This window comes from Aphelocoma coerulescens, assembly GCF_041296385.1.
Source record: "Aphelocoma coerulescens isolate FSJ_1873_10779 chromosome Z unlocalized genomic scaffold, UR_Acoe_1.0 ChrZ, whole genome shotgun sequence".
NCBI lineage: Eukaryota > Metazoa > Chordata > Aves > Passeriformes > Corvidae > Aphelocoma > Aphelocoma coerulescens.
This window is the reverse complement of record NW_027184085.1, coordinates 41,893,698-41,908,264: the sequence shown is the minus strand read 5'-3', so window position 1 is coordinate 41,908,264 and position 14,567 is coordinate 41,893,698. Positions and strand designations below refer to the sequence as shown.

Sequence of the window (14,567 nt, the reverse complement as noted above, 5' to 3'; positions counted from 1 at the left end):
GACACCTTCCCTGGCAGTCCTGCAGCAGGCAGAGCTGTTTGTGCCTACTGCTTAGGTCATCTATGATCCATCAGTGGATCATAGCTGATCTGCTATCACTTGTGCTTTTGTCAAAAAACAGTACTACCTGTGCTACGCTGTGAATACGTGAAGGTTTGGTGCGGGGAGGAAAAGAGTGAGAGGAACACAAATCAACAAGGCTCACAGTATAGAAAACTAGACAGGGCACAGTCATGACAAACCACACGCTGTGCAGATCTTCTGGTTTTCTCCCACCTTCCCAAATAAGGGAGATATCAAAGTTGCAAAGATATTGTAACCCTACAAAATAGAGCTTTGTGCAGCATGTTATTTATTACTCTTGTGATCTGCAACTAAAAGTTACTGGTTTAAGTTCCCATACTAATCTAGTAACACAATTTGCACTTGTTAATTGCAAAAGGAAGTCATATCTGAAGAGGCAGAATGTGGTCCTTAGTAAGTCACCACCAAGCATTGATTCCGCATAAAATACTATGCAAAATGACCATTCTGACTGTACCAGACAAAGCTTTCCTCAAATAGAATAGGTTCATCCAGTAACCTAATGCAGCACCAGAGGATTGCAATTGATAGTACAATGTCCATTTGGAGGCCAGTTAATAGTGTTGTAACCCAGGGTCAGGATTGGGGTCAATATTATTTAAGATTTTCATTGAGGTGTTGGACAGTGGGGAGAGCACAGTCTCAGCAAGTTCACAAATAATACAAAACACAGCAGTGGCTACAACATCACAGGGCTGTGATGCCATTCAAAGGGACCTGAAAAGGCTAAAAAATTCAAATGAAAGGAATTTAATGAAGCTCAACAAGGGGAAACATCCTGTGGAGCAGAGTTTGCCCCTTTTGGATCATCTGCCTTCCTGGCGAGGTGGTGTCTCACACCCTTGTGATGCCACCACAGAAGGGCTGTGCCAGCCTATGACCATGATGTTTTTCAGCAGGGTCTGGCTGCCCACAGTTTGTCCAGGGCCCCTGCAGGTGCACACACCATCAGGATGCCTGGCTTGCTCTATCAGCTTTGGCATAGGGGAAAGCAGCAGGTCTGGGCACTGCACATGGGCAGCCCCGGCTGGTGCTTCCCTTCCCCTGCCCAGTGCTGTGGATTTCACAGGAGCCTGTCCTGTGACAGTGGGTGCAAGAGTGGCAGTGCATTGGTAGCAGGGAATACCCCCAGAACGTTCCTCTTTCTTCCCTGGCCGCCTCCTCCAGGTACACTGCTCTAACCTGGTGGTGATTGGGGAATGGTATGGGGGCTTAGGGTTGTGGGTATACAGGCTCCTCCTCCAGGCCCTCCTCACGTCTTGCCAGAGTCTACCACATGTATGTCTCTCTTGGCAGGACATGGCATCAGGCACCCAGGAAGGCGCAGGGGAGAATAACTCTGCTGCAAGGAACAGTGGCATGGGCCAGACACCCCAGGCAGGGCTGCAGTCAGTTCCTTCCTGTGTGAGACAATGAGAGGAAAAGGCCTGAAGTAGTACTGGGGAGGTTTAGACTGGATACCAGCAAATACTTCTTCACTGAGGAGGTTAACAAGTATTGGAACAGGTTGCCCAGGGAAGTGGTTAAGTTGCCATCCCTGAAGGAATTTAAAGACCTACAGACTGGTGGTTAGGGGCATGGTTTTGTAGTGGATTGGGAAGTGTTAGGTTTACAGCTGGACTCGATCTTAAAAGTTCTTCTCCAACTTAAATGTTTCTATGACTCTTTGATCTATCACTCTGAAAGTCTTTACAAATATGTATGTTTTGAGTGCTCTGGTTCCTGTTTCCTTCACTCCTGCTTGCTTGTTTCCGTCACATGCTCCCATGTAATTTTTTTTACTCCACTATGCATCATATATACTGCTGGTTAGGAGATGAACATAACATCACCCACCTCTAGCAAAGTGGTCCTGAAGGCAGGCACCAAGTCTTCAATACCACTTTCAGGAAAGACGGAAGAAAACTGATTTACTACTAGGTTTTTAGTAAGGCAAGAATTTGGATGCATGACTGATCGACACTGGCTCTTCACCAGCAATGTACAACTTGGAGAGAAGGACAAAATAATCCCATAATGCGTCTTATGCCAAGAATGGTACTGCACTGCAGTGCCTGCTCAAAACACCTCAGTAATGTAGTGAACAAATATCAAACTGAAAAATACCTCCACACTCTTCATCTGTAGAAATTTATTTTCATGAATGTATGCCATTAAAGTTCATTTTTGCCATACTTCTAGTTTCAGATTTAAAATAATGTTAGGATCTAAAAAAGATAAAGAACTTAAGAACGAAAATAACAGCTAATAAAATAAAAGTGGGGTAGGGGACAGGGTTAGAGGGGTGTCATAGGTTAGCAAGCATAGTCCCCGAAGGGATGTCCTTGCTAAAGGGTGCTTACAGCTTCCTCTGGGACCTGATAGAACCTATCAGCTGGCCAGTTTGAATATGGACAATTCTTTAAGCCACTTAAAGTTGTGACCGCCTCTATGATCCACACTTAAGAATAGACAAACTCCCCCCCAAGCTCTCTCTTGTTTCCGGTGTTGGGACAGGTGGCTGCAGGCCCCGTGTGGGGGCCAGTGGGCCCGGCCAGGCCCTGCTCGGGCCAGGCCTCGGCCATCCTGGAGCTGATGGGCCCTGATCCACCCACGGAACCCCCCCCACAGTCCTGCTGTGGGCAGCTGGAGCGGCCCGGCTCCCCCCCCCCCCCCCGACTTCGATAAGTCACATTCCAGCTGCAAGGCCTAGGTGAGATTAACCCTTTTAGTGCTGTGAAGAGCTGAAAACCTGAGGGAAGAGAAAGAGGAGATGCTTAAAGCTGAAATTCTGTCGTAAAGCTATGATATATCAGAGTATCCCATTGTAATTTCATGAAGATATGGGGGGGTGGAATGTTCAACTCGTAAGCAAAAGTACCTGCGCTGAGATAGGCAGATGCTGAAGCAGCTGTAATTTCATGAGAAGTTTGGACAGGGAGAGATGGAAGCAATGAGGACTTTTGCTCCAAATGGGAAAGGAGAAAACCTCAGTTCCTAGAGATGCTCCCAGAGATAGTCCTAAAGATGAAGATGAGGAAGACCCTTTGCTCCCAGGGAAGGAGAAGGGCCTCTGTTCTTCGAGATGAAATGCTCCCAGAAATGGGTGAAGAGAACTTTTGTTTCTGAACGGCTCAACCTTAAAATTGTACCTCAAAAAACTTCAAGAGATGACCCTTGAAAGCAGTTGTGGGAAAAGCTGTAAGTCGGGGGAAGGGACTCGCATGCGAGCAGAGAGACTCCTCTTCCTAAATGGACTGAACAATATTTGGAAGTGGGCAGCTGGCTCGTTGTGATAATGTTTTCATAGCACGAGCAAGAAGAGACTTATCTTCCTAAATGGACTGAACAAAGTTACTATGGAAGTGGTAAACAGACTGAACATCTTTAGGGTTGTCTTTTTACATTGTCAGTGGGAGAAGGGAGGAAGGTGGGGGGAGGAGGAGAGTTCTGAAGGTGGTATCATTTTTTTTTCCTTCTTTTAGGTCTGTTAATAAACTTCTTTATATTCTTTCAAGGTTGGTGCCTGCTTTCTGTTTCTCCTAATTCTTATCTCACAAAAGGTAAACAGTAATGAGTATCTTGGACCAAACCACTACAAGGGGATAAACTCATCATCCCTGGCTACAAAGACCTTTATGGCTACCAAAATTTAAATTTGCTTTGTCTACCATGTATTTCAGATCAGGCTACTCCTCAGAGTATTGTTTTGTCTCAGATTAATCTATCTCAGTATTTTCTACAGAAGCTTCAGGATGATTTGCCCAGAAAAAGTTCTTAAAAGAGAAGGGGAAAAAAAAAATCCACTGGTTGCAATTTAGATGAAATGCCAGTGATGGCATTAGTGAGGGACTGTCTTAAATCTTCAGAATGAGAGGGCCTGCTATACAGGAAGTTTCTAAAATATGAAGAATATTTCTCAGTTATGGAAAGAACAGCAGCAGGATTCTTATGATCTCTTAGATTTCATGAATTATTTATAACTGTTTCAGCAAACAATGACCTACATTGCAAACAGGCAAAAAAGGTTACAGTTGGTAGATTTCGAGCAAAGTTTCTCTACCCCACGTTCTTATATGTGAAGAATATTCAGTGTTTAGCAACGGCAGGAAATGTTTAAACTGATGCAACATCTGGCCACGCACAGAGCCAAATAAACACGCAAACTTTATATAATGGTTAAAATCTTCTTTCTGAATTTTATGTTGAACAGAATGGTTGTTCTCTTTGGCTTGAATTTCAAAATCTTGCCTTCTTTCTGGGAGTGTAATACCCTTCTAGGATCAGTAATGGACCAGAAGAAAATGTCTGAATTCAGAGTCTTCTCCTCCTCTAAGTTTTTCCAGGTGCACAGGTACTGCTGGGTTTTTCCAGCCAGTGGAGTTACAAACATAAAGCTGTAAAACAGAGATTAGGCCTCCTAAGGGCTGAATGTAAGGCTTTACCCTTAAGAGTGCTGAAGGAAGTGCAGCTGGCTACCCAAGAGAGGAGTTTGAGCATAACAGCAAAAGAGGGTCGTAAGTGCAACTCTCCCCCTACCCGTTAATTTGACTTTTAAGGAAGCTACAAAAAATGCAAATATCAGGCTGATCCTCCATGAAAGAAAAAATATTACGCAAATACATAAGAAAATTAGGTACCCACTTCCCCTCAGGCAGCTTCCTTATCACCTCAGCAGGGTACTCCAGACATACCATGAGCGTTTAGTTTCTCACACAATTCATACATAGTAGGAAGCAAAGCACTCTCTCAAAACAGATGAGCAAAACCCAGGAAAACTCAGGTGGAAGGTGTTAGAAAAAACCTGTGCTAGCCATACTGCTATCCTTAGCTTAATTCTATTTAATCTCACATTTAGACAAGGATAAAGGGAGAGTAATTGCTGTATTGAAAGTTTGCCTACCAAAAAGTATAATATTAGTGAGGTACTGATCTCCACTCTAACAAAAAAAAATATAAATAGGAGTATGAATCTTTCTAAAAAGACCAAACAGCAGTGTGGAGGGAGACTTAGGGATTTATGATTGATTAGTTTACTCCTCCACGGGTAAAATGACTGAAATGTGACAGATCAAAAGCCATGTAGTGGTGAAGCAGTGTTACAAAAAATGTTCCTTATTTGAACAGTTATTTTTTTATCTTTTCTTGTTTTTCAAAGTAGAATTCTGTGAGCAGGGTATGAAAGTAAAGAAGTAAGGTTTAAAGCAAATGTCTTTTGTGTGCCTACATATGTATAAGACTCACTAGACAGATAAAAATGATGAAAATATGCTTACTAAAACAATTAGTTCTAGAACAGGGTAATATTTTAAGAACCCACAGAACATCAACAGTTTTCTAGTTATACACAGAAAAACATTAATAATAAAAGAATAATATGAATCTGCATTTTTCTAAAGTTCCTATTTAATTAGGATTCTTGAAATAAAGATGCGTGCCTCTGAGAAAAGCAGTACAAGTTTTTTTAAGGTTCTTCTCTACATTTTCAACTTATGTAACACACCTGAAAGCTAAAAGGAATTCAGCATGCATAGAACTAGAAATACACATTTGATGGCGACTTGATGTACTGTATCAAATATTTTAGTGGTTTCAGAGTTTAAGGAGAATCTTAAAGATATTCTCCAAACTGATGTACACTTTGACATAATTACCATCAATGTATTATAAATCCATTGTTACTGTGTCACTTTTAAAGAAACCAAATTTGAAGAAGTTTAACAAAGAAAATGGATTTGAATTACTGTTCTATTCTCATTTTTGCACATTTAAAATCACCTTCCAATGTGTGTAGGCAGCAGAATGGTGGTCTTAATTGGAACATCAGATTACCTTTAAATGTCTCCTTTACCCTTCTGCATAAACATGAAGATTTAATTTCTATCCAGACCTTAGGAGTTTTTATGAGCAAATTATGCAGAAACAAAGAAGAACACAGCAAGTGTCTAAAAGTAAGTCATTAGGGCAGGAAATGAAGCAGAATATAATTTTATCTAGTAATTATAACAAACTAGAGTTTGATCAGGACACTAGAGTGAACTTTCTGACCTACTGAAAAACATTTAAAAGCCTGCGCAATTCAACTGGTAATACTGGTGATTTTTTCAACTTTTGCAGACATGTCCAAACAATGTTCCATTCATCACACAGAAGGAGATGTAGTGTAGTACTGTCTAAAAGGGAAAAGTGACACTTATATTTCTTTGAGTTGCTGACCTTCCTCAGGGAATTGCCCTTGTTGAGTACTGATGCTTACGGCACTGCATCTCAGTCTGCACCTGCGGTGTCTCTAATCAGCTTACAGCCTACAGCAACATTTCCATCACTCATGCTTGGGCCTCCTCCACGTGTTTTCTCCAGCTTCTCCATAAAAAGTTTTCCTCATGCCATCAAACACTTATTTCTGAATTCTGCAACCTTTCACCTACGATCTAAGCTATGCTGCACTGTTTTTTGCCTTGTACTTCAAACTCCAAAAGCATGCCTTCTTTCATCTCTAAAGACTTTCCTATTATTCCACACATGCTCCTGGCCAGTGATGACAGACACACGAAGCATGTGTTAGTTCTTAGCAAGTTTCATTTTTATTATCTCTTCAACACTGGGCTCTTTCCTTAGCGCGTCTATCTAGTAAAAATACTTGTCTTGGGCCCCAAGTTCCATATTTTACTTTGTTACAGTTCAGTTTCAGAAGCATTTTCTTTCTTTCACATATTTTTGATTTAATGTGATGCTTTTAGGATGATAGCAGTGTTCCAGCTAGGGTTTTTAAACACCGAGATATCTTCTGTACCATAAACATAGCTTAATTAAAATCTGCCTGGGATAAATAGGGAATGTGTTAGCTTTGGGCCCACAATATTTTTCTGATGGGGAATTCAAAACCTGGATCTAACAATATGATCAGTGAGCTTTGGGATAGTCCAATCTGTAACAGGTTCCTGTTTTATCATTATTATGAAAGTTAGTGGCCTAGGTAGCATCTTTCTGAAATTAAGAGAAAACAGTGTTTGCCCTTGTTCACGTAAATCCTCAGCATTTATAAGTAAAAAACTGCCTACTAAACAGGTGGCACTGGTATTTCATCTACTAGGTTTAGGGAAAACACCATTTATTTCCCCTCCTGTATCACGGAGTCATTCATAAAACGAAATGAAAAGAAATATCACAAACACACCTAAAATTATTACTAGCTTCAAAAAACTGTGATTTGAAAAATATTTTCCTACAGATTTACTTTCTGGAGTCATCTTAATCAATACTGAGGACAGATAGACAGATGTTTTTTTCTCCACTGAAACATGCCAGAAATGCCCTCATTTACTCTAAATTGCCTCTGACATCCTGATATCATCAGACTACTCCAGGCACTCTAGCTATTGAAATATTTCCTGAGGAAAAACTACTTGACCTGTCAACACAATTACTGCCCTATTACAAGGCAAACAGATGCTTAGAAAAAGCACCACAGCATTTCTGTTCTATTCAGGGCTTTTCTGTATAAGCTTCTCTACTGAGCTCATGGAGGAGCATTCATCACTAAAAAAGCTTTCCTCACTGATGCTAGGAATCTATTGTCTCTCTTATACAGCACCTTTCTTTTAGGAGTGTCATGACTTTGGTAATCTCTTTACATGTCATAGCTTTCTTCTAATAAGGTTTTTCTGCCTTGATCTTTTAAAAAGCTCAGAATGCTACTGTGAAAGAAAAAAGAAAAGGCAGGTGTTTATGGGTTACAATAATTCTTTCCCTTGAACTACAAACCCTGTGATTTTCACAGATATTAAAAACAAAAACAACCAAAAAACCTAAAACAAAACAATCTTTCTTTTTTCTTTTAGAAGAAGAAAAACCAAAACCACTTTCGCAAAAACATGAACATTTTTTTCTACATCCTTAATCATGCTCTGTTAGTTTTCCTACATCATCCATCATGCTCTATTAGTCATTCCCTTACCTCCTTTTCCATTCTTACACTGTCACACATGCAAACACTGCCTCTTGCTAACCATGTCTCTCGTCAAAGCAGGAATTTCAGACTAAAAATGGGTGGCATCATTTGTATGGGGAAGCCTGCTCCCTTTTGGACAAAGTACTTAACTGTGATTAGTCCCTATTAAACTACCCTATAAATAATGGATCCACTGGGATGAGCTACCTCTGAAGGAAATCATTCAAGATACTGCAGGCAGACTCCTGTCTAATCTCCCATTTTCCTGCTGTGACAAGATGTGAACAAACTTTTTAACTGCTCTGGGCACAGACAAACCTTCACCAAGACAGCTGTGGCTCTGTAGTGACTGCAGAATAGTACAGGTATAATTGTTTCCTCCCAGTGCTGGCAAAATAAAAAACAAACTAAACCCAAAAAACCCCAACCTGTGCTGGGGTGCAGTTACAAAAGCCTTGCATATATATATATACTTTTATATATATATATATGTATGTTACATATTTTGTTTCAAATATATATTTCCTTTTCACAACTACAGTAAAAAATAAAACTCCTTCACATACCACAGACCGTACTACGACTGCACAAAGGGAGCTGTGAAATGAACTTATGAAGTGAAGAGCAAAAAAGAAAATTATTATCCTTCCTGAAAGAAATCACTAAAATTACTAAAAAGAGCTTGAACTGCCTAGTGAATGGCCTGCATATTGGTTCAAAGTTACAGTGCCATTAAATATGACAGCACAGCATGTTTCCAAGTGGAATATGTTTTCATTTTTGCAGAAGAGTTTTTACAGAGCCAGCATGAACAAAACTGTTATGGACAAGACAGTGACAGCACAGTAAAACAAAGCCACATCTAACCATCACTAAATTTCCCCCTGGCCCCAAATAACTCCAAAATCTTCTTTAAAGGTTCACAACTGTCTATTGTATTTCACAACTCAGAAAGAAGTTGCCAGACAAAGGAGATCTATCAGTGTTGTACCAACAATGGTGATTCAAAATATTCCTCTTTTTCCAGGAAGACAAAACCTAGAATATCTGTCCAATTTCCAAAGTATACAAAAAAAGTGTCTTGGGCACAGGGCCAATTATACTGTGAATTTTCATTACCATGAGAGCTGAGAAAGGCTGGCTTCATTCAGAGGGATCAGGGTCCAAGTGTGGATGGATCCAGAATCCATAACTTTGTTTTTCCCTCCTTGTGACATTTTTAGCAAAGTTGCTGGTAAACAAGACATCTCAGAATTAAATTGTAATGAGTTCTAAAAGGAAGTTCTACAATCAAACAGAAGGTGAAAGAAAACCTTCAACCATAAAGAAAAAAAAAAAACAAAAAACAAAACAAAAGAAAACAAACCACAGGAGAAATTCAACAATATTACAAGTCTCAAAGTTTTATAGCCTTACAGGACTAAATCAAAATGCCACATTTCATTTAAAAGTTAAGATAAAGTTCACTGTGGTTTTACTAGTTGGCAGACCTGAAAGATAGGTTTACCTTACATTCCAGTATCTTCATTTAACTTTTTTAAAACCACTAATGGTTGCAGGCTGGCATTTCCAAAGCTATTATTAAGGTATGAACTCCCCTTCTTTTTTGCAGGTCTGTCTCTACTTAGTCTCAAGTCTAGAGGCTACAGATGTAGAAATTATCTCAGTATCTCAGTCATGAATATTAGCCTTCACTTACTGTTAAGCAAACAAGCCAAGAACACTCAGACCCCATTATACTTCATTCCTTTATCAGAAATTTATTGGTCTGTCTTTAGAATAGCTAAAATCTTTGCTGAATAGATGCCTCAATGGACTGGTGTCATGAGTCAGACTGGCAAAATTAGGCAGGTTCCTCTTTCAGGTCAAGGTTATTTTGTCATCTGAAACAGTCTGCAGTATCCTGCTTTATGTATAAAGTACAGAAATTATTGCAGAAACAAAAATAACTTGCCTTTCATACTCCTAGAATAGGCAAGCTTCTACAAAACTGGCCAAGCCTTCTCAGTGCCATTTTTTGGAGTCTATAAAACCATGCCGTGTTACCTTATTTTTCGAAAATCTTCTGCCAGGAGCACAGACCAGGTAAATGTTCTGCTATAGACACGCTAAGCACCAATGGCTCATCTCCTACTGGCAATTACACTCAGAAAGAATTCACACCCACAGAGGTATGAAAGAAAGGCCAGGCATTTTTGTTTTTTGAAAGGAAGATGTGGTACTAGTTGACACAGCCAGGCTGCCAGCACTAAGGGTCAGTTTCTTAAAATCTATCTAACAATGAGAATTACAGAAACATAGCATTGTTCAGGTTAGAAGGGACCTTAAAGACCACATAGTTCCAACTCCCCTGTTATGGGCAGAAACACCTTCCACCAGACCAAGTTGCTCAGAGGCCCATCCAGCCTGGCCTTGAACTCTGTCAGGGATGGGGCATCCACAACTTCTCTGGGCAACCCGTTCAAGCGCCTCATCATCCTCACAGTAAAGAATTTTTAATTTAAAAGCCCTTTTGTTAGAAAAGGAATGTTTCTTTTAAAAAATACTATCGTCCAACAATTGCTCTTCCTGCCTAGATTTTATGGGGACACGCACATCATAAAAGACAGACTGCACTGCAAAAGAGACTCTTCATAACAATTAGTGCATCAGCCCATAAGCAATCCAGAAAAGACTAAGTCCTAAGTCTGCACCTCCCTCCGTATCAGCCTTTATCATCAGAACAAGAAGCACAGATAAAACTTACTTCTCTTTGGTATAAAGAGAGAATTAAAGAGTCTCTTAGCAGGCAGGAACCCATTTTAGCCAGCAAACTGAAACCTAACCTCTCCTCTGACATAAAACACAGAATGTTCCAGGAACACTACACAGAGAGAGAGGCATGAGCCCTTTCCTCCCCTCCTGCAAAGTAAGCCCATTTGTAACACCTGGACCAACTAAATACTCTTGACAAGGCCCATTTATCACTCTGGGCAGACAGAGGATGCACCTGGCCTCAGCGTGTTCTGGGCCAATAGGCAGCATTTCCCTATCTTGCAGGACAAACTGCCAGGCTGGAAAAAACAGCTCTTAGTCAGGCCTCTTGTTTCATGGTGTGTTGTTCTCTGTGCAGCATCAATGGCTACACTGCTAAATGGTCCACTGGTAATTGTCACTATGGATAGCTGCTATGTCACGATAACAAAAGCCCACCTCCATTTGATGAAACTTGTCCCTTGAGAGTTGGAGGCAACTAGATTTCACACTAGCAACATCATGGCCTCAACACACCACTGCTTCCAAGTGAGCACAGCTCTGCATCCTTTTCAGAAAGCATGTTCCAGTGGGTTTGAGTTCACTTATCCCTTACTGGGATGTTTTTCCTGCACTTCTGTGCATAGAAATAACTGCAGACCAGATCTTTGATGCATTTATTGGATGATGACTGTCACACAGTTGTTCAGGGCACCTGAGGCAGCACGAGATTTCTTGCCAACTGCACCTGATAACTGAGGACAGAAAGGTTACTCAAAGCTTCTCTCAATTGACCACTTCAATTCTGGGGTGTCAGAAGTGTTCAGAGCAGTGCTCTTCTGCTTAATATTTATTTTAAGTAAGTAATCATTTTCACTTCACAGCAGCAAGATGCTCCACTGATTTAAAAGACAGTTAATCCCATTACTCGATTTGCAAAACTAATCTTTACTTAAACATCCTGCTTGCTTTGCTAACTCTTGAGCAAACCCTGTTGAATTCATGCAAATTCTATGAAATGCAGCAATGAAATCTATCATTTTATGTTAAAGTTGACAATATTAATGCTGCTTCCTTTGCTCAACATTCCCCATATTTCAGATATTGAGCAACTTGGTCTGATAAAAAGTGTTCTTGCCCATGGTAGTGCAGTTGGAGTTGAATGATGTTTAAGGTCTCTTCCAATTCAAACCTTTCTGTGATTCTATGATATCAAAGATTATCATCTTGACAAAATTTTAGGTTTGAGGTTTTTTTGCATAAAGTGAACTTCTTCATTCAAATTATCAAATTTGGTCTGAGTTTCCCACAGTAGGAACTTACCCATGAGCAATTACATATTACACACGTACCAGCTTCCTTTTCTATGTACTCTGCAAAATGCTGAGAAGACTTTTTTTTCAGTTGAAGCTTTTCTGTAATGCACTTTGCAAGAATTTTAGGGGGGAAATTATTGTCTTTATAGCAGATTTCTAACCTCAGTTTTTGAATCTAGACTAAGAAACAAACTTTTCAGACCCCTACCAAAAAAATCAAGAAATCAATTTTATAAAAAACATTGTAGACATTATTTTAAACTGAGCCAACTTTGAAATCGATACTAGAATTTTTAAAAGCAGAACTACACGTTCAGCGGTCAGCAGCAACACAGATTGTAGCATTTTAGATCTAACATCCCACACATGGTCTCAGTCACACTGGCTTTAGCTAAGACACATACTGTCTCTCTATATGTTCTGGATTCTACTTGTTCTATAGGCTCTGGTCTTAGAAATTTTGTGGTTTCTTCCTCTTTTTTTTTCTCCCAGTCATTTACTTATTTTATACAAACAGGGGGGGAAAAATACAAGAAAATCTATCCACAAAGGCAGGGATAGGCTGAGGCTGATGCATTTAATGGGACACCTTACTCATTTTGCTGAATCTGTTGTTTAAGATACGGATTTGTGATATTAAAATATTTAAACAACCGCCTGTTTCCTTAGTAAATATCCTACTCTAACATTTCCTGAATGTGTTTTTTCTAGTTGCCTCCAATCACAATTGTGTTTCCTGTCAGTTTGAACTCCACCCCTAGCCTAGACACTGTCTCAGGGGTTTACATGGCTGGACTTACATACTACTGTGCCAAAAGTCCTGCTTTATCAAAGCTTTTAGCACCTCACATCTTACTTCTGCTCCATGCCAGTGGTGGAAGATTCCTTCTGCTGCCTCTTTCCATTTTTAAAGGAAGAGAAGTTGTTAGAATTTTTACTGGACAGTTTGTCCACTCAAGACACCTGGAAATTCATATCTGTTGGGAGGAACACTACCTCAAAATGAATGAGGACAAAACTGGAGAAATGACGGAATAGTTGTTGCTGGTAAACCAATACATTCCAACATCAGTTAATTACACACTGAGTGATAGTGAAATTGGACAAACTATGTGTAGTCATACTCCTGTACACTGTTATTTATGTATGGTTATTTATGTTCTAATACATGTTAATTTTTCATTAGCTGCTCTGGTACCTGGTACAAAGGGAAGGCTTGCAGCATTTTGCGTATCACAGAATCATAGAGTAGCTTGGTTTGGAGGGACCTTAAAAATCATCTAGATTCAACCCCCCTGTCATGGGCAGAAACAACTTTCACTAGACCAGGTTTTCTCAGAGGCCCATCCTTGGGGGCCAGCCCCAGCCTGCCCTTGAACACTTCCAGGGGCGGGGCATCCACAGCTTCCCTGGGCAAACTGTTCCAGTGCCTCACCACCTTCAGAGCAAAGAATTTCTTCCTGTAATGTAACTGAAACCTACTCAGTTTTAAGACATTCTACCTTGTCCTGTCACTACATGCTCTTAAAAAAAGTCTCTATCTTTCTTTCAGGTACTGGAAGGGTGCAATTAGGTCATTGTGAACCTTTCTCTTTTCCAGGCTCAGCACTCCCAATTCTCTCAGCCTTTGCTCATAGGAGAGGTGCTCCAGCCCTCTGATCAACTTGGTGGGCTCCTCTGGACTCAGTCCAACAGGTCCATGTCCTTCCTGTGCTGGGACCCCAGAGCTGGTTGCAGTGTTCCAGGTGGGGTCTCACCAGAGCAGAGCAGAGGGGCAGAATCCCCTCCCTCCCCTGCTGCCCACGCTGCTTTGGATGCAGCCCAGGACACGTTTGGCTCTCTGGGCTGTGAGTGCCCATGGCTGGGTCATGTCCAGCCTCTCACCCACCAGCACCCCCAAGGCCTTCTCCCCAGGGCTGCTCTCCATCTGTCCATCCCCAGCCTGTGCTGATACCGGGGTTGGCCCTGACCCGGGTGTAGTACCTTGCACTTGACTTGTATCTCCTGAGGTTCCCATGGCCTCACTTCTCAAGCTTGTCCAGGTCCCTCTGGATGGCATCCCATCCTTCAGGTGTCCCACCTACACCTCTCAGCTTGGTGTCATCTAAAAATTTCCTGAGCATGCACTTGATCCCTTTGTCTGTGTCATTAATGAAGATACTGAATAACACTGGTCCCAATACAGATACACTGAAGTCTCTTTATAACATTAGGATCCCTGTGAGTCTCAAAAGTGTATTTACCTTTTCTTTCCTTTTTAGAAGAGCCACTCTTAAGAAGTATCACTAATCACTGTATGTAAAGGCACAGGAAGTGATAATCTAGTTTCAAATTTGGAATGTAAAGACAAACTACAAAAGTCTATTTTATTTCTTTGAGGCAGGCGATATTTTTGTGTCAAACATGATGTTTATTTATTAATTATAATTTCCTACAGCAAATCCTAGAATTGTTTCTTTTTGGTTCAGAGGCATACAGGCTCCTTCACACTTCTTGCATTTGCA

At 40.7% G+C, this 14,567-nt stretch overlaps 1 protein-coding gene across 1 annotated transcript in view; it reads right to left on the bottom strand.

Moving 5' to 3' along the window:
• SYK (spleen associated tyrosine kinase) overlaps nucleotides 1–10,908 on the bottom strand; it is a 44,097-nt gene extending 33,189 nt beyond the window's left edge. The window contains 1 exon segment of the mRNA XM_069002228.1: nucleotides 10,840–10,908. Within this exon segment, the coding sequence (XP_068858329.1) occupies nucleotides 10,840–10,853 (14 nt within the window). The 5' untranslated portion in view covers nucleotides 10,854–10,908.
• Nucleotides 10,909–14,567: the final 3,659 nt, after the last annotated feature.